The sequence below is a fragment of the Polyodon spathula genome, chromosome 4 (assembly GCF_017654505.1).
Source record: "Polyodon spathula isolate WHYD16114869_AA chromosome 4, ASM1765450v1, whole genome shotgun sequence".
Taxonomy (NCBI): domain Eukaryota; kingdom Metazoa; phylum Chordata; class Actinopteri; order Acipenseriformes; family Polyodontidae; genus Polyodon; species Polyodon spathula.
In genome coordinates this window covers 77,348,060-77,375,574 of record NC_054537.1, presented here as the reverse complement: position 1 = coordinate 77,375,574, position 27,515 = coordinate 77,348,060, and the positions used below count along the sequence as shown (strand labels likewise).

General features: G+C 36.6%; 1 protein-coding gene across 1 annotated transcript; it reads right to left on the bottom strand.

The window, feature by feature from the left end:
- Positions 1 to 195: 195 nt before the first annotated feature.
- LOC121314889 (ectonucleotide pyrophosphatase/phosphodiesterase family member 2-like) lies at positions 196 to 27,515 on the bottom strand. Its single transcript, XM_041248630.1, has 25 exons — positions 27,204 to 27,515; positions 26,836 to 26,950; positions 24,920 to 25,087; positions 24,149 to 24,262; positions 22,329 to 22,389; positions 21,908 to 22,005; positions 21,325 to 21,404; positions 20,833 to 20,952; positions 19,762 to 19,817; positions 19,071 to 19,136; positions 13,704 to 13,776; positions 12,226 to 12,334; positions 11,925 to 12,050; positions 11,770 to 11,801; positions 11,216 to 11,343; positions 10,175 to 10,259; positions 9,784 to 9,871; positions 9,171 to 9,340; positions 8,866 to 8,914; positions 7,675 to 7,814; positions 6,206 to 6,341; positions 5,856 to 5,933; positions 1,500 to 1,632; positions 957 to 1,110; positions 196 to 485 (listed from the first exon to the last, which is right to left on the bottom strand). The coding sequence occupies exons 1-25, from the start codon at positions 27,234 to 27,236 to the stop codon at positions 315 to 317; spliced, it is 2,583 nt and encodes an 860-aa protein (XP_041104564.1). The 5' UTR covers positions 27,237 to 27,515; the 3' UTR covers positions 196 to 314.

The following is a 27,515-nucleotide window of genomic DNA, read 5'->3' as shown; positions in this document are numbered from 1 at the left end:
TTAGTATAAATACATGTTAATTTGGATTCATATGTTTTTTTTTCTCACTTTACGTGAACGAAGACACACATTTGCCCGTTTTCCCCATTGGAAATAGTGATATTTCAAAATATCACTGTCCTGGTCACAAAAGCAAAGTTTGTGGGTAATAGCCATTTTTCTATACTTTTGAGGCATAAGCAATTAGGAAATAACACTTACTACCCAGGAAAAAAAAAAAAAAAAAAAAAATTGTTACACTGCGTAATAAATACAAAAAACAGTATAAAAATATACACCTGTGCGTCAAAGATGTACAGATTACAGTTAGCAGGTTATATCTCACTCTCGTAGGTATGCAAGAAAGTCTTTAAAGAAAGAATCTCTATGTAACTTCTGCTGGTTCTGCGGTAGAAATCCAATCCAGTCAAAATTTCAATGTCCCGCACACGTGCTGTATGCATCTTGATGAGGTCTTCAACCCACTTTGATTCCTCCTCTGAACTCTAGATTTGTTTAAAACAAATACATTTTTTTATTTATATTTATATATAAAAGAGGAGTAAAAAGAGGAGTTAACCTTAGGAAAAAAGTCTTGCTATGTTGCATTAATGAAGCAGGGAGAAGTTTAACTAGTAAGTTTGCTGTAAGCACATAATTATTTACTACTCTCTGGGTCCTAGTCAAAGTTTTAACTGAAGCAAGCAACATCAGTCTAATATGGCACTAGGATCCTTTCGTAGAATAGGGCATTTTAGTAACTGAATTATTTATTTTTAACATTTGACGTTTAAGCAAAACATTTGATATGTATTTTTAACCTTTTTTATTGTTACAAAACTAAAAAAAAAAAATTCCATGCATGTCCTTGTTGTAGTAAAAAAAGACACTGGATCTTGAATCCAAAACCTCCTGCTCCAAATCAGTATTTCTATGACCATAATACTGAAGGTTATAGAAACTAAAACACAACTTACATTACAGCTTTCATCGTTATCAGCTCTGTGAGGAAGAATAAAAGAGAACACACTCAGGGGACCGTCACATGTATCTGTTGCCTGAGTATAGTCCAGACAGCTGGTTATAATACTGTAGTAGTGTGTTGGCACTGGAACAGATCCACCAACATACCTACAAAAAGAAACACTGCAACTTACTTTTTAATTAAAAAACAGATTGACATTAAAACCGGTGCTTGGCAGGGTATTCAACAACAATATCTGAATTTACAATCTGTCAGTTGGAAAGTGCATAGATGTTTACGGTGTAGCTGTGTTGAAATGAAGTATAATATAAATTAATAGGTCAAGAGAATTTGAAATTCCACATTCCCTTTAAAAATGTCGACGCAATTTCAACATTCAGCCAACAAGTGGCCTGGTACTATGTAAAAATTTTTTTTAAAATAAATAAATAAATAAATTTAAAAAGAAACACAAAAAAAACCAAACAATTTGCTTAATTCTTTTACAAGTGTACTAATGTATTCCATAAACCATTCAATAAAAATAAAGACTTACTGTTTAATTTTGTCAGACGTATCGTAAAGACTATCATAGTCATAATCAAAGATTGGACCACTTATAACATTGACCCCGTTCCGTTCTGTTGCATAGCGCTTCACAAGAACCCTTTGGAAGTAGTGCCACACTTCTGCAGGGAAAGAAATACACATGCATCAGAATCGTTTACCAGTCACAGGGACCTTTCAAGTTCAAGACTTTCCAGATTGCCAAGCCGAGTCACATAATATACTAAAACTAACTGAAGCCAACAGAGCCAATGTTTGAAAACATTGATTTTCATCATTTCTTTTTTTTTTGCAGGCACAAACAAGACAAACAAGCACAAGGCACAGCCTATATACCCTCGCACTACACATTCTACTGTAGATACTGTACAGCAGTGGTGTCCAACCTTTTCTTGGGCATGAGACACTTAAATTTCAGACTAAAGATACAAGCCACAATAAATTTCACTGCGAGGCTTGTACCATACCTATATTTAGGATGTAAAACAATACCACACACACACACAGCAGAGTACTGAGGAAAACAGTTCAACCTGGTGGACACCAAGAACAGCATGAATACTATGCACTCATCTCAGGAACTTTCAATGCTTGGTGATGGAAGTTTAAGGTTTTTCCATTTTATTTGTTGTTCACGAAGCACCACTAAAATAACTCCACAAGCCCTTTGTATCTGCCTTATATAGTCAATAGTGAATTCAGCGTATTGTAGCAGCCAGCTCTGTGTGTGTGTGTTTATTGTGCAAGCAGAACACCAGTCAACAGAAGTACAGCACCCACACTCACAACCTGCAAACCACCACTCCCGCACCACAGCCAGAAACTGTGACAGAACATTAAAGAGCTATAGAAACACTATAACAAATACAGCATTGTAATACAAATACAATCTTATGAAAACTAGATGATAAAAGTTATGTCTTTTGAAGGAAAAAATTAAAAACTGGGAATATGTTATGAATATTTAGTACACATACATTTTGCCGTTTTGAGTGGTATCTTTGCCACACTTTGCCGTCTTTCTTTACTGTTGAAAGTGAAGTGCCTTTCCACTTGACACATATACCTACGCCCACAACAATGTCTTTATAAGTAATTATAAAACTGTTTGCACACTTGTTTCTACCTGCTAGAAACAGCTTGTATGTTATTGTAAACTCATGGTTGTGATATTTATATACATACAGCACTTGCTAGTTTACTAAAGTAGGCTTGCTCCTTTAAAAAAAAAATATTAATTAATAAATTTCGTGATCCCCCCCCCACAATACAGTGTACTCTGTTGACAATAAATACACCTTTCTCCAAAACTAAACATTGCTAAACAAAATACTTCAGACTGCTGTTGAACATCTTTATTTCCTGCAAACTGTAGGTAAATGAGAAGTTTCTGTTGTCTATTCTTTTTTTCTGAACTACGTTTCTTGGACACTGTAGAGGCGCCAAAATTCGCCCCCACCTCCAGCTTTAAAAGCACAACAACAAACGTTATTAGTAAGTGTCAAAACAACCAGCACTATTGGTGTGTCTGTATGAGACAAAATGTATTCAAATTAGGTTCAGGTTTTTCCAAATACAAACAATTGAGTTACGCATAAACACACGCAATCGACAAACATACAGAGACAGACCCCATACCCTTCAACATTTGAGAGATGAAAATAGGTCCACTTGTGTGGCATTAAGAGAGCAAGTGGCTCAGTGTGGGAGTGAGTGACCTGCTTCCACTGGGGTCTGGGACATGCCCTTCTCAAGAGAATTTTTTTAATGTTAACTTTAAAATATTCTACATTTCCTGCAACCTAGAATGCATAGTTTTACATTTAGATACAACAAAATTTCTTTTTATCCCAGATAATTTCTCAGAGGTCCTCCAATTACAGGACACTGGGACCGTATGTAAAATTTAAAACTCAAGCGTCCCGTGTCTTTTTACTGCTGTGAGAATTGACCATGTCAATGTTATGTTAACATTGATATAGCATCTCCTGGGTATTTGCCTCAAAGCAATACCAGCCTTCACAATAACCCATAAAATAACATTGTAATTGGTATGATCTGTCCTGAGATTCTACAGTTCAGTAAAACACAACGATTGGGCATAACCAAATTGTGGACAGGCAAAAATACAAAAACATAACTGCTGAAAATTAATGCTTATAATGGTGCATTTGAAGATATGTATGGAATAACATATCACTCAAAGGATGAAAAGGGATCTAGGTTAATCTACCTGTTATTTAATTTGTATGTTTCATGACTGCATAGTGTCTCTAAATGGAATTGTGAGGTGAAACAAACAGTTCTTAATAGGGAGTTTGAGTTAATTGCAAATTTGGAGTGTAGTTAATTTTTTACTTGCAGAAACAAAAATCCCCACCCAAAACAAAATCCTGGTTATGCCACTGGTCTTAACCCTGTGCTCAGTTGCCCTGTCCTGGCCCACACTATTTGTTTTTAAAGCAGGTGGTACAACCTGACTTACTCCAAAAGTATCCTTTTTTAATTAAGAATTTAGATCTCTCTTACCCAAGTGCACAATACTGCAGAAGTAATAAATATGTCTGTGCCTGCCTGATATACTGTATACATATTGAATAGAGAGAAAAAAATGACAGATACCATTAGTATTTTTTTTGTTGTTGTTGGGATACATAGGATACAGAGTTCGTTACCAATTTGTACTATAGCTCCTTAATCTGTAATCTGAGTTAGCATGTGACATGAATTTCACTTTGTATAACCAGAAAATAGGTAGACAATTTTTAATGTTGGTTCATTGCATTCCTCTTTATTACCAATAGTGTTTTGCCAGCCATTACATTTTAAAGTTTTTTTTTTTTTTTGTCCCTATACAGACTGCCATTTGGCTATAGTTACAATAACTATAACTGTGAACTTCAATACTTTTTTTAAAAATGTATATATTTAAGTGCTGTAGGCAATTCAAACAACCATTCACAATTTAAAATGTCTTATTATTGATGACTAAATAAATAAAAAAAAAAAATATATAGTAGCACAGCAGAGAGGGGGTTAAATATCATCCCTGCTTATAAAAATAAAAGGTGTGTTTATTGCATTATTATTTGTTAATTTAATTACTGTTTAATTATCACCTGCACTTGGCTATTATTGTAAATTACAGACAGTTGCAGGGTATTAAAAGAAAGCAGTCAGTCTCTTCAGGGCTGCTGACGAAGGAAGAGCCCAGTCATGAACCGTAGAGAGAAAGGTATTTATAAGGTCACGCTTTGCAAACATATATAATTGAATAGATTGCCACTGCCAAACTATACATTTTAGTGTCTTCAATGGGCTCTTGCAAGCAACATCAAACCGCTTCACGAGAAACATGTTGCTCGCGAGCTGTGGGTTGGACACTCCTGCTGTACAGGATCAGCTATACAAATGTAATAAGTAAAGTAAAGTCTGTTGAACCATTTTAAACTGGCTGAACATAAATGACGCAAAAACTGAAAAGCAGAATCCTTTTATGCCTGCATTTTCCAAAATGTCCACGTTTCTGTCAGTTGTACTTTATTTGTTTAAACCGCGGAAGGCTGTTGAGTGCTGCCACTTAGGATTCTAAAAACACACAGAAAGTAGCTCAATGCAAACAAGATATTAATAATAAAATATGAAGCAGAATATTTTCATCCCAATAAAAAGGAGGACCAGCATTGTATAAATAAAAGAGGTAGACAGCATTGTTAGCACTCCATTCCCATTGAATTAAGAATGTTCTGCTTTTAAAATTGAATCCTTTTCTTCCAAAATGTGCATTTACTAAAACAAAAAACATATGCTAGTATTTAAGCCAGTTCTCCCCAGTTAGAATCTTTATTGATTCCTCTCAGGAACACAATAAAATCACATTTCAAATACAAGGGATAATTGGTACCAGCAACTCAAAGTACAACAGCACCACCAAAACACTGTCCTTTTCATGGGCCTTAGTCATTCAGCAAACATCTGCTGTGTTTATTTTTTAGAAAGAACCCTGCAAGTGCTTTTCCATTATTTAGCTCTTTGTACTACCATCATAAAACCTATTTACCATCCATCATAAAAACAAATAATTTATCTACGTCCAGATGCAAATAAAACAATAAAAAAAAAAAACGAATATCCATAATTAACACACACATTTCATGGCTGTTTTGTTCAACTTGTCAGATGCGATGGAAAGTTGGTCCTAGTTTATATATTGTTGTAATCTGTCAAGGATGTTTATATCCAACCCCAAAGGGCACCTTAATTTTAGGATTATCAATTTTAAACAAAACGTCAAATTATGCAGTACTTCATCCATCAGATTTCTATTTACTATAAAGTTACTTACTCTTAAAGGCGGGATACATTGGAACAGCATTTGTTATGAGGAAAGCATCATATCTAGCTTCAGAGGAAGAAGCCAGTTCTGAAAAGAAAAAAATAAAAGAAAAATTTGTTCTGGTAATTTTGATCCACTTAGAACCTTGTAATCTAACCTCATTTCAACAGAGTTCTGGATGCTGGTTGTATATGACTTTCTACAAATTCAACATCAGAGTAAAGAGAATACAAAAGTGATTGTCTTAATGTTTGGTACACAGACAGATTTTAACCTGCAGACCTATAACTTAAATATCTTCTAAATTTCATGCACTTTTAATTACTTTGTTTCTGAATAAATTATTAACCACAGCTTACGTGGAGGGTACAGATACCCATAGGACATCTGCTTGTCTGCTTTGTAGGCAGAGCAGGTTTGACTGTTGGCAGGTGGCACACGAATGTCAGGCCTCATGCAGCTGCTCAGCGAGTCAGGAATATGGGAAACATCAGCCTGAGTAAATATGGTGTGATACATAAGGAGTTAAAATGTGGCGTGGGAGGAATCTTTGTTAATCTCTGTGTGCCTTACCTTACACAATATTTATTTACATAGCGTCTTTTACTTCAAGCACTACAGAAACTCTAAAACAATAATTAGCAGAAAAGCCACCCTCTGTGCCTTTAAAGCCATCAGATTTTGCACAGATGTCAGCTATAGCCCTGTACACAGCCATGAAAGAACATTTTACCACAACTGAAATAGCAGATGCCACTTTAATGACAGCATCAGAAACCATCGTGGAAGGATTAACTCCTGTTTTGCCAACATTCTAATTTCAATTGATGCCCTAAAGGTGGCATTATCTTCACAGCAAAGATTTTCAACATCTGGAATACGGCACACTTATTTGTCCTAACTCCTCTCTGCTGGTAATCAAGAGTTTTGGAAAAATAAAGTAAGTGGCAACTGTCTGAAAAGAAAAAAAAAAATCACTCACAATCACAAACTTTCATCTCGAATGAATTAGTATACAAAACACACAGTTGAATCCCATGTCATGTGTATTATAGGCTTGAGCACGTGTTATAAAAATTAAGAGTCTCTAAATAACTGAAGAGCCTTATGTAATAGGGCCCCATTAAACAATAACAACTTCTTCAAATCCGTGTAACTGCTGCCTACATTCAATATGTGCGATATAAACTTGAGTAGCCTGTTAATGGGCTTGATAAGCAAATTAATGCATTGGACACCTCAAAACAAACCTTATACTTCTGTATTCTACCGCAAAAACATACACGGACCACAGCAATCTGGCAAACTCACCACCACCTGCAACCTGCACTGGGTTGCTATATGGCAGTAAACTTGGACACATGGACAGTAATAAAAGATTATATTAAACTTGTCAGTAAATGCTTCAAAACTATTGCTGTCAGTGAATTTAAAGCTACATTTGTGCTACCTAGATAAATCCTATTTTTAATCAGGCAGACGTGCCAAAGCATCAGAGTCCTGAAACAAGTGTTCATAGTTAGACAAAGTAGACCCCATCACATACAGTTTATATACAGTACACAAGTACTGTGCTTTAATACAAGCACGTACAGTTGACCAGATATATTAGAGGCAAAGCATTTAGTATGAGAGGGTCTGAAGAAACTGTTACATTTACCTGTAGGTAAAACACATATCTTTTTCACAATTGTAATACTTTATAAAATGTAATGTGTAAATATTTGGTTTGAGAAGGAATACATATATACCTTAAATACATAACAACTTTCATAGAGCTGTTTCATAAATAGCAAGATATTTTATTTCACACAGAAATGATACATACCTGTTTAGTAACTGTGTATGATGTCCAAAGAGGCATTGATAAGGTGTCACTGTAACCACTTATAAAGTCGCTATGGTACAGAATGCTGTATTTTGTGCGGAAAAGTACTGCAGGCCTACCATAGGGCAGATGTTTGCTATCTAAAAAAGAAAATAAAAAAACTTAAGGAAATCCTTTTTGTTGAACAAGAGAATTGAAAAATAGAAAATAAGAATAACCCCACACAACAGATTATCTGCAACATATTTGGTTGAACCATCTACTGTTAAGCAATGCTGAATATCAGAGAAAAAAAAAAAACATGTTGCACACTTGTGTATTTGCATTCAAGTTTATTACAGGTCACCCTAACCTTCATTTAGGCAGTATGTCATCTTGAAATATACTTTGGACACTGTTTTGTTGTTTGTTTTGCATAATGCATGACCATAAACCAACAGGGCAATATAAAGGAGTCAAGAGGTAGAGACAGATCTCTTAATTGTATGTGTTTGTGCTCATGAAACCTACAATGCTCCTTTTTCACAATTTACGGAGTTGGCTGGTGGGCGTGTCTCGACGGAGCACACGTATTTAGAAGGAACAGCAAGCAGCTGAGGGAAAAGAAAAATTAGCTCTGCACAGCCTCTGTGAGGAGCAGTGCATGTTACCGGTACGTGTTTGGTTTACGTTTGTTTATTTTTTGTTAATAAATACTGTGCCTTGCGGCAAACGTTTTTAACTCTGTCTCTGTGTCCCCTACTTCTGTTCTCTGCGTGCCTGCCTGCTACTCTGGTCACGCCATTTCTTGTTCGGGAACAAGCCCTTCATAATAATTATATATATATATATATAATATATATATATATATATATATATATCATTTAGTTGCGTTTTATAAAAAGTATGATGAAAGAATCAGATTTCCCATATACTTCACCTTATGGATGGAAATAAACCAGAGTAAACCTGTTTTTCAATTAGAACCCATTAGATTGTTTTGAGATGATTTGTCTGCAAGTCACTGTGGAACTTCCAAACTTAAAACAATGACCAGTCTACCTATTTCCACCATGCTATCTGAAGGCGGAAGGCAATATATTGCAGCTTTTGTTTTAATAGATTTATGGACCAAAAACCCTTGGGAGTTGGGAGTGTATGTAACACTAAAAAATGAGGGGAACAAGAAAGTGAAAAAAGTAAAGTAGTTACCACCCGTTCCCTTGTTGGCCAAGCGTTGGTTCAGCTCATCTCCTTTATTCTACAAAAGAAGATGATAAAAAATAAAAGTATGTACGTTAATAACCAGATGTAAACGGCTTTGACAAATTCCTCAGAACAGAACCAACTTCCTTTTTTTTTTTTATTCTAAATTCTGTGAAATCAAGACAGGCCTTCCTTCCCTCCCAGACTCTCTGTGGTCATACTGGTGATGCAAATGGTTTATAAATAATATAATAGCTTGTGAATGGTGCCATTCATGTGTGTATTAAAAAATGACTAAAAATGCCACTCACCTTCTCATCGCAAGTACAGCCCAATTCATCGACGATAGCAGAAGCAGGTGCAGGATGTAATGGTTTGGCTACTTCATCTGGCATGCTTGGTATGAATGGGGGGCTTTTCAAGAGGTGATTCAGACTCCCATGGGTCCCATTGTTAGGAGCGGGTTTCAGTCCCAAGAGGTCTGAAATATAAAATATCATGGCAAATCTATCAGTATGCATCATTTAAGCAATCACATAGTGAATGCTTAGGCACCTTTGAATTCTGCAGTTATAAGATTCAATAGAGTGACCAACGCCAAGGTCCATGTGAAAACTGGAGTATCCTACTTTCTTAGAAGACTCAAACAAGTATGGGGACCAGCACCTTGGCTGTCCCACTAATACTCTTACTAACAAGACATTTAGACTTGCCAGGGTCAATTCAATTGATCTACACAGTGGCTGATCTGACATTTTACTTGCATTCAAAATACAAAAATATAATGGAGACACAGTTGATGTAAAATGTTGGTTTAACAAACACCCACTAATGAATTTCAGAGACCCAACCATATGAATTGCCAAAGAGCCCCATGCCAGCCATGGCTTATTAATATTCTGTACACAAACACCTAAATCTTACCGCACATGACATTGTAGAGTTCAATGTTTTCAAAGGCTGGAACTTTTGTCTTGTATTTAAAGGTTGGTCCATAACCTAGAAAGATTGTCTGTAAAACAAAATGTTCAGTTTGCAATCAGTTTGACAAAAAAACAAAAACAAAAAAACTCTCTCAATCTATTTCAATCCCCTATCAGCTCCACTGGTTGAGACAGGTGCAACTGCATTTTGGGACATGTAGGCTGCTATAGTTTGAAAGGTAAACTCATCTGTATGTGGTTGAAATGTTTTATTGTCAAAGGAATTTACCACCTTTAAAACTGAAGAAACCCTTGGGAGTTAAATGAATGTGTTTTATACAATAGGTTAATGGTCTTAAAGACGTTAAAAAGAACCAGCTACACCAGCCTACCTGCATGCTATTGATTTTGTTGTCATAACCATGATCGCCAAAGAAACTACATTTTCCAGGATGTTTCCTTCCCTCCCCAGATTTCCTAAAATAAAAAATACAATGTAGTGGTTAGACAGTTTAATCCAAATGCCCATACCTAAAGACTGTGGTGAAATGAACTCCACATGGCTCTACACAGGCCTTGACCCGTTAACCCACTGGTTTACACGAATGAACAGGTGGGAATGTTTGGGTCTTTCCAAAATAGCTTTCATCTGCAGTAGGACTTGCTACTTTCAATATTAAGTCACAAAACCAGTTTACTTCACCTAATGATTTATTCTCTCATTGCATTACCTTAGAGATCTGGCTGCATGGCTGCTCGTGATCTTTCTGCCGAGTGTAAGTGAAGTTACCTGCTACTCTTTTCTTAACAGTCAAGCCAGAAGAAAACCAGCATGTGGTCAGACTGTACAATAGGTCTCAGACTAGGCTCTGCATATTTAAGAAAACATTCAAATGTAATTTTCACTGAGAATACACCTAAAAACCCTAAATATTTTAAAAAGCCAGAAAACTTTCAGATGTTTTATTCAACTGTTAAAATAGTTGAATAGCACATTTTCAAACCATTTTCACAAGCAAGCTGATAAAAACAAAAAATGTTCTAATGTTATTGCTTAAGGTTCTTCATTTGGGGAATATTTCTAGAGAAAATGTCCCAACAGTCAGTTGTTGCTGTGTATGTCATGCGCTTTGCACGAGTGAGCACCTATATTTGGGAGTTTTACTTATTTATCCTCGTAAAAGGACTGCTGTTTTTTTAATCCTGAACCAGAAGCTTGACTATGCTATGTAGTTCAGGCTAGGCTGCAAAAAATGACCAGCCAATTTTCACATCTGATGGCTTGTAAACTGGCCAGCAAAAAAGTCATGATGGGTCTTTCCTGTTACACAACTTTACACAGCTGCTTTTTTCCCCTCTCTGAAGGAAAGCCCCAGTTTTTATTGCAGTTTTTTTTTTTCAGAAGGGCAAGGGATTAAAGAAAAGCATATTACCTCGCAACATGCCACTTCCTCTCCACAAGCAAATGGATGTCTTCAATTCTGCGGTTGTTTGCATAGTGCAGGCGCTTAGGGAGGTGTTGCTTCATGTAAGGCTTAAAGTGCTGATCAGACTTTTTACACTAAAAAAAAAACAAAAAAACAAAGCAAAACACAAAAGTGATTAGAAGTAGAACTATAAATGATCAAATTCTTGCTTCTTTTTTTTCCCCTTTCATTGTAAATAGTCACACACACCTACAGCTGATTTGTGTGTATTTGTGTACCATTTCCTCGCAAATGTAACAAATTCAAACACACATTGCACCCTGGACAACAGGTGATCCAGATGGTTTTGATCAAATATGTTTTTAATAAATGTTCATAAGGAGATTCAACCCTTACATTTTCAACTTCAGGTTTTGCTTTTAATAATTTTATTAATTCATGCTATGGAAAACTACAGCAGAATATATACATTTATTTATATATACATATTCAGATCATAATAGTTAAATGTTTCACTATGGTAAATATCACTAATCAAATTTATCAGAACTTGAACTCACTGTAAGCTCTGCAACAACTGCTTTAGGGTCATCTAAAAAAGGAGAACAAAAAATATGTTTTTAAAGATTGTCAGCATTCAAGGTCTTTTGTGTATGTTAGTATAGTTTGAAATTTACTGCATTAAAACAAAGTCATATTCCACTTTTTCACTCACATTTGGAATTGTTGGGAGATCTTGAACGAATTCTTCCAAGAGATCCAGGTACCAAAATAATATCGTCAATATTAGACAGATAAGAACTTAAGAACTCAGTTCTGTCACAATTTGCCTCCTCCATTCCTATATAGGGATGGGAAAAATTATTGTTTTGCAGGTATAATCTTTTAATTCACAGCCAGCAATCTGATCTGAAATCTGATCTGATAAGCTGATCTTTCACCCTTTAAGTCAGGCAGAAGCAATACTGTGAAGTACAGTTGGGCATGTGTACTGATCTTTTCAAATTCGTCCTTACCATGGTCTCCTACAATCATTAGATTAACACAGCGATGAAGCTTCATCTGTTTTAGGCCATCCATGAACTGGCCAACGATTTGGTCAATCTCTTTTAGAGGATCATTTAACTGTGCAATACAAAAGAAAAACACTGTTATAAAGCGATTTACCGTAAATCATTAAATGAATTACTACATTTGACTGTAAAAGCTTATTTTTTTAAACAAAATCAACGCATGTCCTGTGGCACAGCATAATTCATTGACACATCACTCCATGGATAAAACACAATGTAACAATATGCCAATGCAAACATCAAATTTCACCAAGAGATTGGAATAATGAACCATGTATCAGATTCTTGGAACGATGGAATACATTATGAGATAATGAAAATAAATGAAGGACAGGACTGCTTCTATTCTTGATGTGACTTTTATATACACTATATAAAACTGTTAAAGGGTACAGAAGGACCTTTTTATTTGGCTTTTTACATAAGAGCTAACATCTGTTGCTTAGGGCTCTAAAAAGGTTTTCAGTTATACCCCTTAAAACTTTGAGGGGGGGGGGGGGGGGGGGGATTAGGATTACAAGGTAAATAATCTGTCAAGACATGAACAAATCCAATTTTCTTTTCCCCCTATGTCCTCAATTATCCAACCTGTTGGTCTTTCAAATAACTTTAAAAGGGTACATAAGGACCTTTTTATTTTATTGTGGTACATGTTCCCATGTGTTGCTACAACTGTTTACTGATGGTGTGTGAACTGCTTACATTTTTTTTCCCCATTTTGACCACTTTTTTAAAATTTTTAAATTGCATTCCCTGCCTCAAGATGACTTCATATGTACCTGCATGGACCTCTCAGAACTACATTTCCCATCATCTTACTGCTCACTGGTAAATCTCATCTCAACTACATACTGTATGTGAGCAGGAGGGTGATGGGAAATGTAGTTCTGAGAGGTCCATGCGGGTACATGTGAAGCCATCTTGAGGCAGGGAATGCAATTTAAAAAAAGTGGTCAAAATGAAAAAAATAAAAGAAATAAACAGTTTACACACCTTAGGTAAACAGTTGTAGCAATACATGGGAACATGTAACACAATAAAATAAAAAAAGTCCTTATGTACCCTTTAAGGTTATTTGAAAGACCAACAGGTTGGGTAATTGAGGATATAGGTGGAAAAGAAAATTGGATTTGTTCATGTCTTGACAGATTATTTACCTTGTGATCAATTTTTTTTTCTCCCACCTCGTGAAAAGCCAAATAAAAAATATGATATACTTTTACTGAATAACAGGGATCTGGCTTTATCGTTGTTGATCTTCAAGCTTTTTAAATGTACCGATAACCTCCTGCCTGGGGGTTAAGAATCTAATACAGACCCTGATGAACACAACACTGTTTTTTTATAATATACATCTGCTCAGCATTCGCACTCTGCGGCAGGCGTTTCACATTTCTGTTAAAGTAAAGCTCAATTCTAACCTCATTGCTCAAGGGTCCATGTTTGTGTCCTACGAGATCTGGCTGCTCAGAGTGAAAAGCATAAACATAGGGCCTGAAATGAAAGACATTGATCAATTTATTTAAATGACCCCTATTTTGTGTTTTGTTAAAAGCTGGGTGTGGGGGGCAATGAAACAAGCAGCATTGGTGTTACTTAATCAATCATTTTCCCCATTGCCAAGCCAAAAAAAACACAAACAACCTATTTCCCTCCTCTAAGACAGCCATGGAAGATTCTAGATAACTGCTGCAAAGCAAGGGGTGAAGGCGAGTACTTATTTCAACAGTGCACAAGTAGTATTTCAGGGGCGGAAATAACTTGGTCCAGGTTTTATAGATAGTATTAAACAATTAACAGGTGCTTTTAATTTAGTAATTAGGGTATAGTGGAACATAGGTGGCTCCGGACCTTGAGACCAGCGCACCACTAATTAGAGCTGTCAATTAATCGCAGTGAACTTCCGTGATTAACGCATCAAATTTTTGGGAGATTAATTTTTTTAGCATACATTAAATCATACTGCTGTGTCTTGAGCCTTTCACCATACTTCAGTCCCAGTCACAGCAACATTGAATTGAGTGTCTGAGTGCAGTTATTATTTAAATAGAAAGTCAGTCACTGAACCGCGTAATGGAGCAAAGCACTAAAAATGAATGGGAGGTTCATTTATTTTTTAAAAACGTTCTGATGGCTCACTGATCAGAAAGACACTTACTTGTATACTGTCAAAGTGAGTTCCAGTAATCACACGAGTACATCTAGTCTGCTGTGTGCTAAACATGCCTTTGCATTTCAAAATACACTAGGAGCTCTTCTGCTACAGACAACAACAATACAACAAAGATTGTTAGGTTACTTACTGTAACCCTGCATCCCTGAAAGAGAAGACAACCACCAATGACATTGTTTATGGGATATACCTGCCCATTGGGTCCATGTCCCGTGACAGACAAAGAGCTGGTCAGACTGATGCACTGGGCGGAGGAAATTCAATCTTTCATCCTCAGTTGAAGAAAACGGGAAAGGATGAAAAGGACTCCAGTTCCACAGACAGATTAATGTGGAAGACTGTGATACCTTGGGAAGGAAAGCAGGGTTTTTGCACAGACACAGACTGCTGCAATCTTCCCAAATACGCATGCAGGAGCAGTGCACAGACAGTGCCTGCAGCTCACTGACCCACTTATCGGAAGCGATAGCCACTAGGAAGTCTGTCTTCATAGGCAGATACTTCAACTCTACGGAGTATATGAGCTCAAACGGGGCCTTCGTGAGAACCTTCAGTACAATATCAAGGCTCCATTCAGGGAGAAGGGTCCTCCTGGGAGGGCATAATCTCAGAGAGCTTTTAAGAAAATCAGGTAGCCAAAAAATGTGCACCTGGAGATAACCAAATCTACAGGGGCATGACATGCAGAAATAAACACTAAATACACCTTCAAAAGTGGAAGTTAACCTAACAGCATAAAGCAGTTCTTGCAGAAACTAAAGATAAGCACAGGGCAAGAGATTGGGTCATAGCTTCTAGCCAGATACCAAGCTTAAAAATACTTCCACTTGTAGGTGTACAACGACCTAGTGGAGTCTGCACTAACGTTCTGCAAGGTACCCACAACTGCACCTTGATAGCCCTAGGGGTAACCAGCGGTCCATTTCAGGGGCCAGACCCATAGTTGGAACCAGCCCTATTCCGGATGCCAAAGAGTGCCTTTCGTCTGACTGAGGAGATCCCAGGGCTGACCATCTAACAGCTGGCACAGGGTCAGAAACCAGATTCTCCTGGACCACTAGGAGAACTGATGCCTCCTCTACCCGTACCTTTTCGAGAAAGTGTCGGGAGCAGCAGTATAGGTGGGAAAGCGTACAAAAATGCTTTTGGACATTCGTGCACTAGGGCATCGACACCGAGTGGACCGCCTAAGCAGTGGAGGGAGTACCACAGGGGGCAGTGTGTCGTCTCCACCGAGGCAAAGAGATCGACCTGCACCTGAACCGTTCCCAAATGCGCTCCATTACCCGAGGCTGGAGTCGCCACTCTAACAGAAGGGGACCATCTCTCGAGAGGAGGGCCACTTCCCAGTTCACCACTCCAGGAATGTCTGTTGCCCGCAGGGATAGCAAGTTCCTCTGAGCCAACATCAAAAGCCTGAAGGCAATGCGATGCAACCTCAGGGACCGTAGGCCACCCTGGTGGTTGACATAAGCCACCAACACATACGTACCTCTTAGCACTGAGAGGAATTGGTGGAGAGCAAGGGAAACCATCTGCAGCACAAGCATGTTTATGTTCAGGGATGTTCAGCAGTCCGACCAGGATCTGCCTTCTCAGACTAACCCCCAACTCAAGTTGGAGGCATTGGTCGTCACCACTTGGTGGATGAAAACCACTGCCATATGTACACCCTGGCACAGGTGAGAGGTTGTCCTCCACCAGCGTAGGACTGCCGAGCACATATGAGACATTGTCAGCCGACGGTGTCTTTTGCACTTGGGATGTAGGTGAAATGCAGTGAGCCATGCTTGTACAGGGTGCATGCGAAGTAGACCCAGCTGAATGACCAGTAGGAGGGTGACCTGCAATTCCTGTAGAAACAGGAAGAGGCAACACTGGATAACTGCAACTCTGATCTGACAGGTAAGCGCACATCGTACTGGAGTCCAGACGGAGCCCCAAGTATGTTGTGCACTGCACCGGTGTAAGCCAACTCTTCATCGTTGATGGCAAGGTCCAGCCTCGCCAGATGCTCGGTCATGACCGTCTTGTGGGCCACTGCTCCCTCTCGCGACTGGGAACAGATCAACCAGTCATGGAGAGTTTATTACTCTGAATGGCAGCACAGCAAACTTGTAAACACTACCCTGAAAAGCAAAGCTGAGACGAACGGGAAAGTGAAAGTACTCATCCCATAAGTCCATGGGAGTCAGCATCTGGAGCCTCTTTGCTTAAGAACCCGTTGATGAGCCTCAGGTCTAGGATGGGGGCGAAAGCTGCCATCTTTTTTGGGCACCAGAAAATACCTTGAGTAGTACCCCACTCCGTGGGAGATGTAGTCTTCAAGATGAATGGCTCGCCTGCACAGCAAGGCGGCCACTTCCTTCTGAAGTACCGAGGCCTGAAGAGGGTCTGTCATGAAAGTATTTGTGATACCTCAAAAGGGCAGAGGACCCAAGCAGAACTGAAGTGCGTAACCATTGTGCATGGTGGCAAGCATCCAGGTGGCCGACCTTCAAGCAATAGAAACCCTCGAAATAGAAAGTCAGTAATTCCAGGAAAGTGGCAAACCGTCTTTCAGCATGAATGCAAGGGAAAGGCTCAAAGCTCTTTTCTATCAACACTCTCAGCTAGACATAGAGGTCTTAACTTACTGTCTTGAGAAGAAAAAAGAAAGAGAAATGGCTTCCTCAGGATGATGGTTTTAATCCCTCGGTGGGCGGGACAGAGGGCGCCATCCCAGGATGGGGCACATCAGCAGCTCTGGTATAGAGAACTCTGCAATACCTACCCAATGGGCAAGCCTATCCCATACATAATGTCTTTGGTGGTCATCTCCGAATTGAAAGAAACCAGACAGTTTCAACAGAAATTCAGATTACTGCAAGCCCATGAATATGTATGATAAGTATGACAATATAAGACTATTTATTAAATTTTTAAAGGAGGGCTGCATTGCGGTTTTATTTTTTTGTGTGAGTGTAGTATGTAAAGCCTACCAATTTTTCTTGTTAGTTTTCAGTTTGACATAAGTATGCTCTCTTCACAATTAACATTTAATTTCCTGGAAGTGCTTACTGTACTTACATACATTATACACACACATATATACATTTTATATATATAATTTCAGTCTACAATCACATTTAAAATAGTTATCCTATTTATTCTGTTTTCCGATCTCTGTATCCTGCTGATCAAGCTTGAACCCCACATTGTGTTGGTTGTACACCCTTGCTATAACACCCTTCATTATAATTAAGCTGACCCCTGGACCCCAAATAAATATATAAATAAACAAATACAAAAAAGTTAATAAAACACTGTCAACATCCCAGTCTGTACACACGGGATGCCACTTTCATAGCGAAGTCAACTCTTTTCTCTTAATAAAAACCTTGTACTATGTAACTATGCCTCCGTTGCAACTAATCGTTTGAAAAAAGTATCAACGCAGCCTATCTCGGTCGTGAATATAGGTTGTCAAAAAGCACTTTATCGGCTTGTTCAGCAGCCATGCAGCAAAGCAAAATTGATTAAAGAAAAAACAGCAACAACAAAACTTCAGGATCTGATTAACTTTCATGTTGGGTTGATTTGGAATAAAAACTCAGTTTGGGATTTTTGCATGCTGGATTAAGATTTAGTGCACTTTGATTCATGTCAGATTGATTTTGAATAAATTCAGCTTCACTTCCGGATTGTTGCTTTTTGTACTGTGTTTTAATTCTATAACAAATAGGATAAAGCAAAGGCATAAACTGCATACATGAGACGAACAGGTACATGTAATTATACTTTTATTCACAATCTCATTAAATTTACTACAATAGTTTATCGTTCATTTTGATTGTCCTTTCTCTATAAGAGGGTGTATTGTATTTGCAATTTCTAAATTATTGGCCCTAGTAAAGTTTGGTCCATGATTATTCTATTAGACCAGTTAAACTGGATTATAAAAATAACTTAAATCATTAAAATAATAGCAATTAAATATGTAGTTGAAAGGACCGGCAGGACTTTCTGGTATAAAATCATACCACATGACGCATGCTGCTGCCAAGAAGCTCCTTGGATCACCACAAAAGTTGTTTTCATAATGTATCATTTATCACTATATAGAACATTACGCACTAGATTACAATCACAGCGCACAAGCAGAACCTTTGTCCACCTCCTGTAACTAGAACAGCTGTACTGACCTTGACAAGAAGCCTGTAAGATGTTGGAAAGTCACCTGAGGACTAGGGATAATTCATCTTTTAAATCTTCACACAGAACGAGTATTGTTGTTAGGGGTCAGGTACCAGTTTATGAGTACAGCGGAGACTCCACACTCACACAACCCCCCACTACCCTGCCCAGTTTTCAGATCTAAATCCTAGGTCCTTTGGGATAGACTTGACTGATTTTCCCAAACAGTGTACTCAAATTCATTTTTTGCAAAGACAGTGTGTACTCTATGCAACACTAGCATCTGTCACCAATTTTTTTTCTAGTTTTATCCCAGTTGCTCCTGCCAAATGTTTGAGTTGTGTGTATAATGCAAAAAGAAGCAAGGAAAGCATTATACGAATGAATAAAGAATGGTTACACACAGATATATTAAGACATGCAGTCATATCAAGTTCACCTTTCACTGTCAGGAAGATTAAACCACTGCAGCATAGTCAAGACTCTACGCTCAAGTGGAATGACACTGAAAGAGAAAAAATACAAATGTTAGCCAATTAACCTATCAAAAAGTACTTTATTAAAATGCAGAACAGTTTATGTAAAATGTTCAATAGGAATTGTATGGTGTGTGACTGCTGTCAAATAAAACATCACAAGCTAAATTCTACATGGCCTGTTACTAGAAATGGATTTATTAGTTTTATCCACAGAAATGCAGTAATACTTTCTACCAAAATAATCTACTGGGAGTACATAGTTGTAGTTAAAAGTTTACATACCCCAATGGAAATGTATAATTTCTAGAAATGTCTCAAACAAAGGATTTTAGGGAAAATCTTTTGTAGCAAAAGTTTTGCTTTTGTTGATGAGGGGAAAAAAAAGTTGTCTACAATGATTTATTTAAACAAAATGCCAATTCAAAAGTATTCACACCCTATAATAGTATTGTCTACTGTATTGTCTAATTCTGCAATTTTTTTTTTTTTTTTTTTTTTTAAATACAGTTTGCATATGTACAGTGTTGTCTGGTGTATATTATTACATTAAACATCAGAACGAGAACTGGTGTAATGAAAGTAGCCATGTTTACGGGCAGCCTTTAATAAATGGGAAAACTAAAATTCTGATACTCGAATTTGACAACTTACAATGGCCAGAACAAAGTACCAGCCTTCACCCCTTGCTTTTCGGCAGTTATCCAGATCTAGCAAGAATCAAAAGATGATTAAATTACAATGAGAAACAGCAAGCCAAGTGTATGCTGAATCAATAACTTATTTATCAGAAAACACAACCAAAGCTCCAATGCATTTCTGTTTGAAAAATAACCCTGAAGTGAGTAAACAGGACTATTTGTGGGACCTAATCAGGTAAGAGTTTTATAAAGTAGTTCACGGTTTTAATTTAAAAAGAGCGACACTAGGAAGTACTGCAGAACAGTATATTGCCCATTTTTTTATATATATATATATATATATATATATATATATATATATATATATATATATATATATATATATATATATATATATATTTAATATGTCATATTATCATGTACAACAGTATAATAGTACATGTTGACATCAATTGTAGACCTACAACTTACCCTTTCTTTTCCTTTTTACTCTTTTGGCATAAATGTAGTGAAGACTACAGCTATGGCCAAAAGTTTAGAATCACCCTATAGAATTAACTAATTTTGCTTCATAAAGTCGAATGAAGCCTGCTGAATAATGTTACTTTACCATATTGAATTAAGTACTGCTTTGTAGTATTCCATATACTTCACAAAAATGCGACATTTCAAAATCTAACTATGAAACACTGTACTACTATTATGGCTTCCAGTAGACTTTTGAAAGCACAATGTTAAATAAAATATCTAAATTATATTCATAGTTTTAGTTTTTTATTACATCTCAATCCCCAAATTCTAGGTGATAGAAAACTTTTGGCCATAGCTGTATTTGGAACAAATGCATAATGTTGTGTTGATGTTTCATTACTATCCTCAGCTTTCAGTTATCAGTTGAATTCTCATTCTGTGTTCAAGCCAGGTTTCATTATTTTCATTTGCTGAGCCAAATCAAACAAAGTTGCAAGACACAGAAGCAGGGCCAGATGTCAGAAGATTTCTGTACAAATTGTTCACAGATGCACAGTGCTTTCTTTTTTTTCATGGCACTGGGTCAAGTTACAGAAAAGAACAAAAAACTTACTGGTTGACCTCCCCACCAGCGATGGTTCAATTTCTCTCTACCTCGAAGGTTGAAGTTGGCATCAAACACAGGGTCATGCATAGAATTGCCAACAATTCCGTGTGATTCAGGATAAAGTCCCTTTGCATGAAAAACACCAATACAAAATTGATTTAAACTGGTTTTATAGTATTGTTTTTCTTTTAAAGAAACATCTTTTTTTTTTTTTTTTCAAATGTGTGATGTATGACTTTACAAACAAAATCCGATCCAGCTATTGCAAATCCAATTTTTACAGTAAGGAAATTCTAAAACTCTTACATACAACTCAGCCTGTGGTTTACAATGAACTTTCCCCATATACCTGTTCTGTCATTACTCAATAATATTAACTCAAGAGTTCCATTATTGCCTTGTAACATGGCCCAGCAATACCATTATCTCTTAATCGCAGAATGGCTGACCTTTTATATACAAATTGTCTGTATACGACTTATATACAAAAATACTTACAGTTGCAAGGGTATACAAGTTGGGGAATGTTTTTGTGGGGTACACTGGCCTCATGTATGGTGAGTGAGTGCCGCAGGATCCTGAAAGTTAACAATATAAAATGTGGTTACTGCTGAAATAACTGTACTATACAATAGAAAATGTGTTTTTTGAGAGAGACAACAGCTAACTAAAGAAAACCAAAGAGTACAGTTGTGTTTCAAATATTACAACAATAGCTTTGTGTACTGTCACTACACAGAATGAATCGCATGACCTCAATATAATAGCCCTGTTTGATCAGAGATCAATGTGAAGACCACTAGCTCATTTAGCAAATAGTGTTTATATAACCCTGCAAGTAAGTCACAACTTCAATACGATTGAGGTATGAGGCTTTGACACTGTGGCAGCTTTGCAAAATTTCTGACAGAAAAGAACATATCTATATTTACCATGGCAGCCAAGTTCTGAACAAGTTACAACCTACAAAAGCCCTTTGTTCAAGTTTAACAATTTGCATTCTGGGATCAGCTGAATGCGAGGGTGAGTGACACATTCTGTAGTGCTGTACTGCATCAAGTAACATTTTAAAGGTTCTTACTTAGTTTGTCAATGTTAGGGATGACATTGCTTCCTTTCATCATATATGAGGCACGGAACCCATCAACAGAGATAATCACTAGAGGAGGGCGAACAAAACTGAGACAAAAAAACAAAAAAAAAAAAAATGCAATCATATTATGTCTAAGATGAGTTGTCCCCAGTTAGCTAAATGTACTGATGACTGTGCACTGGAACCCAACTGCTGGTATTCCATTTCCACAATTCCAGATCTTATAATTATGTTTGTTCCTCCTTCCTAATACATTGTACAGTGTTAATTACATTTGTTGCCATTTACTCTTTTACGCAATTACAAATAATCAAATCCTTGTTTGTTTTTTAAACTTACTGTACTTTCTTATTTTCTAATTCTTTCTTTTTTTTTTTTTTTTTTATTGATTTTGGGGGAGGTAACTTACCCAGTTGGACACTCTGGAGATTTTATCTCTTCACATTCGTCTTCCACCCAATGAGTGTCCCCTGCAAGAGATGCGATCACATCAGCAAAGGTGTTCACAAAAATACACACATTTTAGCAGGATAGGAACACAAACATGGTTGGAGTCTCAGGTAAACTTTTCCTATTTTATACATTTCATTGTGTGTGTGTGTGTTATAATTATAAACACACACACATATACACACACATACAGTCACCTCCAAAATTGGCAACCTTGATAGATGAGCAGAAAAGGCTGTATAAAATACACAGGTAATGAGCTATATTATAGTTTTCCAACATGTGGAATATATTTTACTTTATTAATGATTCAAGGGAATCAACCGAAATTACACATTTCTCAAATTATAAATTTATTTCCAAAAAAAAAATAGTGTCACAATTATTGGCACCCTTGTTTTCAATACTTTGTGCACCCTTCCCTTGCAAGGACAACAGCACTGAGCCTTTTTATATAATGTTTTATGAGATTGGAGAACAGATTGGAAGGGATCTTAGACCATTCCTCCATATAGAATCTTTCCAGATCCTTGATATCCTTGCACTTATGGACTGCCCTCTTCAATTCAAACCACAGGTTTTCAATGAGATTCAAGTCCGGAGATTGAGATGGCCATTGCAAAATTGTTTGGGGTCATTGTCTTGCTTGAAAATTCAATTGCGGCCAAGTTTCAGCTTCCTGGCAGAGGCAACCAGGTTTTTGGCTAAAATGTCCTGGTCCTTGGTAGAGTTCATGGTGCCGTTGACCATAATAAGGGGCCCCAAGACCAGTGGAAGCAAAACAGCCCCATAACAAAGATCCACCACCATATTTTACAGTAGGTATGAGGTTCTTTTCTGCATATGCACCCTTCTTTCAACACCAAACCCACCGCTGGTGTGAGTGGCCAAAAAGCTCTATTTTCATCTCATCTGACCATAGCACCCGGTTCCAATCCAAGTGCTATTGCCGTTTAGCAAACTCCAGGCACTTACATTTGTTGGTTGCTCTCAATAAAGGCTTTTTTTCTGGCAACCCTTCCAAATAGGCTATTGACATGGAGGTGGTGTCTAATTGTAGATTTGGAGACTTGGTGACCCAAAGATGCAACCAAGTTCTGTAATTCTCCAACTGTGACCCTTGAATTCTTCTTTGCCTCCCAAACCATCTTCCTCACTGTGCATGGGGGCAAGATGCACTTGCGTCCTCTAACAGGCAGATTTATCACTGTTCCACTGGTTTTGAAATTCTTAATTATTGCCCTAATAGTGGTAAGTGATATATTTATATTTTTAGCTATTTTTTGTACCCATTGCCTGATTTATGAAGGTCAACAACCATTTGCCTCTTCATTTGTGAGTTCTTTGCCTTTCCCCATGGTGATGGATGACAAATGGATTTTATATGCATGTTACCTCATTTTTATACCCCAATGAAACAGGAAGCCATGGAAGGCCACAATACAGTTCCTTAAGACTGAGATATACTTAAAAAAGTAGAGTGTTAATGCAGATTTAATTTTGTTTGATTTTATAAGAATCTTTAGGGGTGCCAATAATTGACACCTATCTTACAAAAAAAATGACTTGTTAAAAATTAACATTTTCTCTGAACAATTGTATTAGTATAAAATAACATAGTTTTCCCATATTTTTTTGATTTTTGAGAATAAAATATAGCTCATTACCTGTATTTATTTCATACAGCCTTTTTTTGCTCATCTTTATAAAGGGTGCCAATATATATTTTAAAAGTTGAATTATGTGGGCTTGAAATTAGGGACACAAGTGCCAACTGACCTTTGCACACTACATGATAATTGGTACAGCAGTCTGCTTTGCCCATGCAGTCTTCAGAGCAATGGCATGCGTTTTCTTCATTCCGAGACTCTCCGCAACGATCTTTAGTGCATTATATATATAATATATATATATATATTATATATATATATATATATATATATATATATATATATATATATATATATATTATATATATATATATATATATATATATATATATATATATATACACACACACACACACACACATTTTTTATGCAAAGGTAACAATAAAGCCTAAAACAAGTAAACATTTACTTGCGACTGAAGTACAAAGCAAATAGTCTGAGTAGGACAATGTAAAGGTGGGGGCAGTTCAGGGTCCTCTTACACTTTAAAATACATTTTAGCCCTCCTCTAGTCTAGTTAATTCTGAACTACATTTCCATTATAATGTTGAGGTGAAACTATTTTTCAGTTGATTTAAAGTTATGGACAAAATAGAATATATGAAAGAAATGCACCACACAATGATGGAATAAAAAATAAAAATAAAACATTATTAAAAATATGCTACGCAAACGATTAGACCAGGAATCAAGTTAAAATCTATTGTGAAATATGACATTTGTATTATATTAGTGACAACTGACACTTTTGGTTGCATAGCCAGGACACAGTGAAAATAATGCATTAAACTTCTGAACTAGCCAGGTAAGATAAGCTTGGGTAGCAATCTCCATAAAACATAAAACCAAATGCTTCTTAACAAAGGATTGAACATCATACTGTACTGAATACCTGTTCTCAAACAATACTCATCAAAATCTGAGCAACAGCTGTCGTAGGTTTTGCACAAGTTGTCACAGCGGCAGCCAGGTGGTTCAGCTTCGTGGAGTTCAAAGCATCTGCCTTTGCAAGATCCTGAAGTGCTAATCCAGGGGGAATCTGAAAGGACTACAATCAGCAGAAACAATAAACATCTGCTGGGGGCACAGCCTGCTGGGTGACCGGCCAAATTTAAATACTTAGCAAGAATTGGAAGTCTTAGTAAGAGAAAGGAAAGTGGGCCGAAGTGCCAGTCCAATTAACCTCTCCAAGATGTTTTTTTCCCTCTGAAGAAGGGTGCATGTGCATGGTTACAAAAATATTTTGTAAAGCCTGGCACTTGGTAATGTAGTTTGCAATCAAGGTCTCATTAACTGAAACTAATCCACTCGTAAGACTTGCAATTGCAACAAACTACAAGGTGTTTCCAAATGAAGAAAATAAACTGTGATAACCTGTATTTAAAACATTAGAATTATAATTGTGCATACTATTTGCTCAATTAATATGAATAGGTAACTTTACTGTCCATATTTGTAAACGTAGACATGCATGCAGGCATGCATGAGTACAGTGTGTTACCACACTTTTATAAAATGTCTTTCATATCTTAGTGGACTTTAACTTTAGAATTGTTTCTTTTGCATACTGTTATTTAAATGGTCTCACTGTGGTAGGTGAATGTGTGACATGCTGTACAATGCATTGTGGTTTGTTCTTTTTTTCTGCTATGTACTGTACAGTTCATTGCGATACTTTTGTATAAAAAGCACTATATAAACTCATGAACATCTATTCAAATGTACACTATTCCAGGATATGCAAATATTATTTCATGCATACATATCCGATTCTAATAAATATTTTCTGTAAATAAAAAGCTATGTTTACCATCTGAAATATAATAACACAATAATGCACACTATCCATTACAAAATGTATTATGTCAACAATCCAAGAATAATTAACAGGGTATTATAACACATCTAATAACTATTCTTAGATGGTCTCTTAATTAGGATCCATCCATAAGCTTACCTTCAAAATATAAAATGTGAAAAATACTTGTTTAGTAGCAGAAATGCAAGGTGAAGGATGTGGATTTTGTATTAATGTTTGACCTGTTTTAAGTGGCATTGGTATAGTCGCCCAAAAGGTTTACTTGCAAGCCAATATACATATTAGCCTTCCAAAACACACTACATATTGACTATTTTTTCTTTTTTGCCAAGTAAAATAAAAAGGCTCATTTAAATATTTTTAGGATTCTTTTGATTAAACCTACCTTTACTCAAAACTCTTTCAAACTATTACTCAACTTGTTTAAATGATAGGTTTGCTTTCATGATATTCCTTTCCATCATATTTCTGTTTATGTATATATAAGCCAATTTCACAGATCAGTTTCATATACCAAATGCATCTCAATATAAAACTATTGTACCAAATTATGTAATTTTATATACTTTACATTATGTTGGTGTAGTAAAAGGCAAAATTAAATACACATGAAACAGCTACTAAGTATTTGACCAAATCCCCAAATATAGCTATATATTCACTATATGTACACACACAGATAGATTATATATGTAGAGTCATTGATAAAACTAAAACTATTTTAATAAATTAGCAACAACAATCTTCAGATATCTTGGTAGAAATAGCTAGGTAAGCTGATGATGTTTTGTTATCTCTCGATAGATACAGACAGACAGACATACATACATACATACATACATACATGCATGCATGCATGCATAATAAAAAAAGCAATAACAGCACCTAATACGTTTCTATACATCCTGTAAATACTTATATTCAAATATGAAATAGCAGACTGAACACCCACATTTAGAATGAAATAAGGGACATACTAGAATATCCTGAGTCTGGGGGAGCTTCATCCCAGTCTTCAGATCTTCTGTGGCGATTGAAAACATATCCCAAACAAACGTTCGCCCCGAAAGCGAAACAGGCGGCGAAAAGCACCTGGAAAACAAGAATGCATGACTTCAAACTAGTTAAACTGTTATTATTTTAACAACATCACAACCTGTCCGAATGAAATAATCTAGAAAAAACAGTCCTTTATTTTCTACTACAAATGCAAAAAAAAAAAAAAGAATCGGTATCCTTCAGCACATTAGAAACCAACATACTGTATGCATTGTAATTATTTAATACAATACGACATCGTTACAAACAATGCGTTAAATAATATGTATATCGTAAATCTACATACCTTGTTTAACGTAAAACAGTTGTATTTGCTCATTTTGACAAGCCCTTACAAGCTCACAGACAATCATCTACCCTTGTTGTCTCCTAAGTGCGAGTCGCTCGTGCTGCTGGGTGACTTTAGTAATTATAACCAATCCCACCTGGTCAGGTTGCCAGACTGCTTTGATTTGACGAGGAGTTCATTTCATCATCTTCTACATAAAAAGTCAGGGAATTGATTGGATGAAAGAAATTTGGAGGAATGCTTAAAAGTTAAAGGCATTTGTGCGGTCTGGTTCGTGTGTAGTTGTAGGCAAGATAGTTATTACCTTGG

Coding starts and splice junctions, on each gene's coding strand:
- LOC121314889 (XM_041248630.1), bottom strand. CDS start 27,236: ATGAGCAAATACAACTGTTTTACGTTAAACAAG. Junction 12,051..12,225: donor AATGATTGTAGGAGACCATG/GTAAGGACGAAT, acceptor ATCCCTATATAG/GAATGGAGGAGGCAAATTGT. Junction 11,802..11,924: donor ATCTCCCAACAATTCCAAAT/GTGAGTGAAAAA, acceptor CTCCTTTTTTAG/ATGACCCTAAAGCAGTTGTT.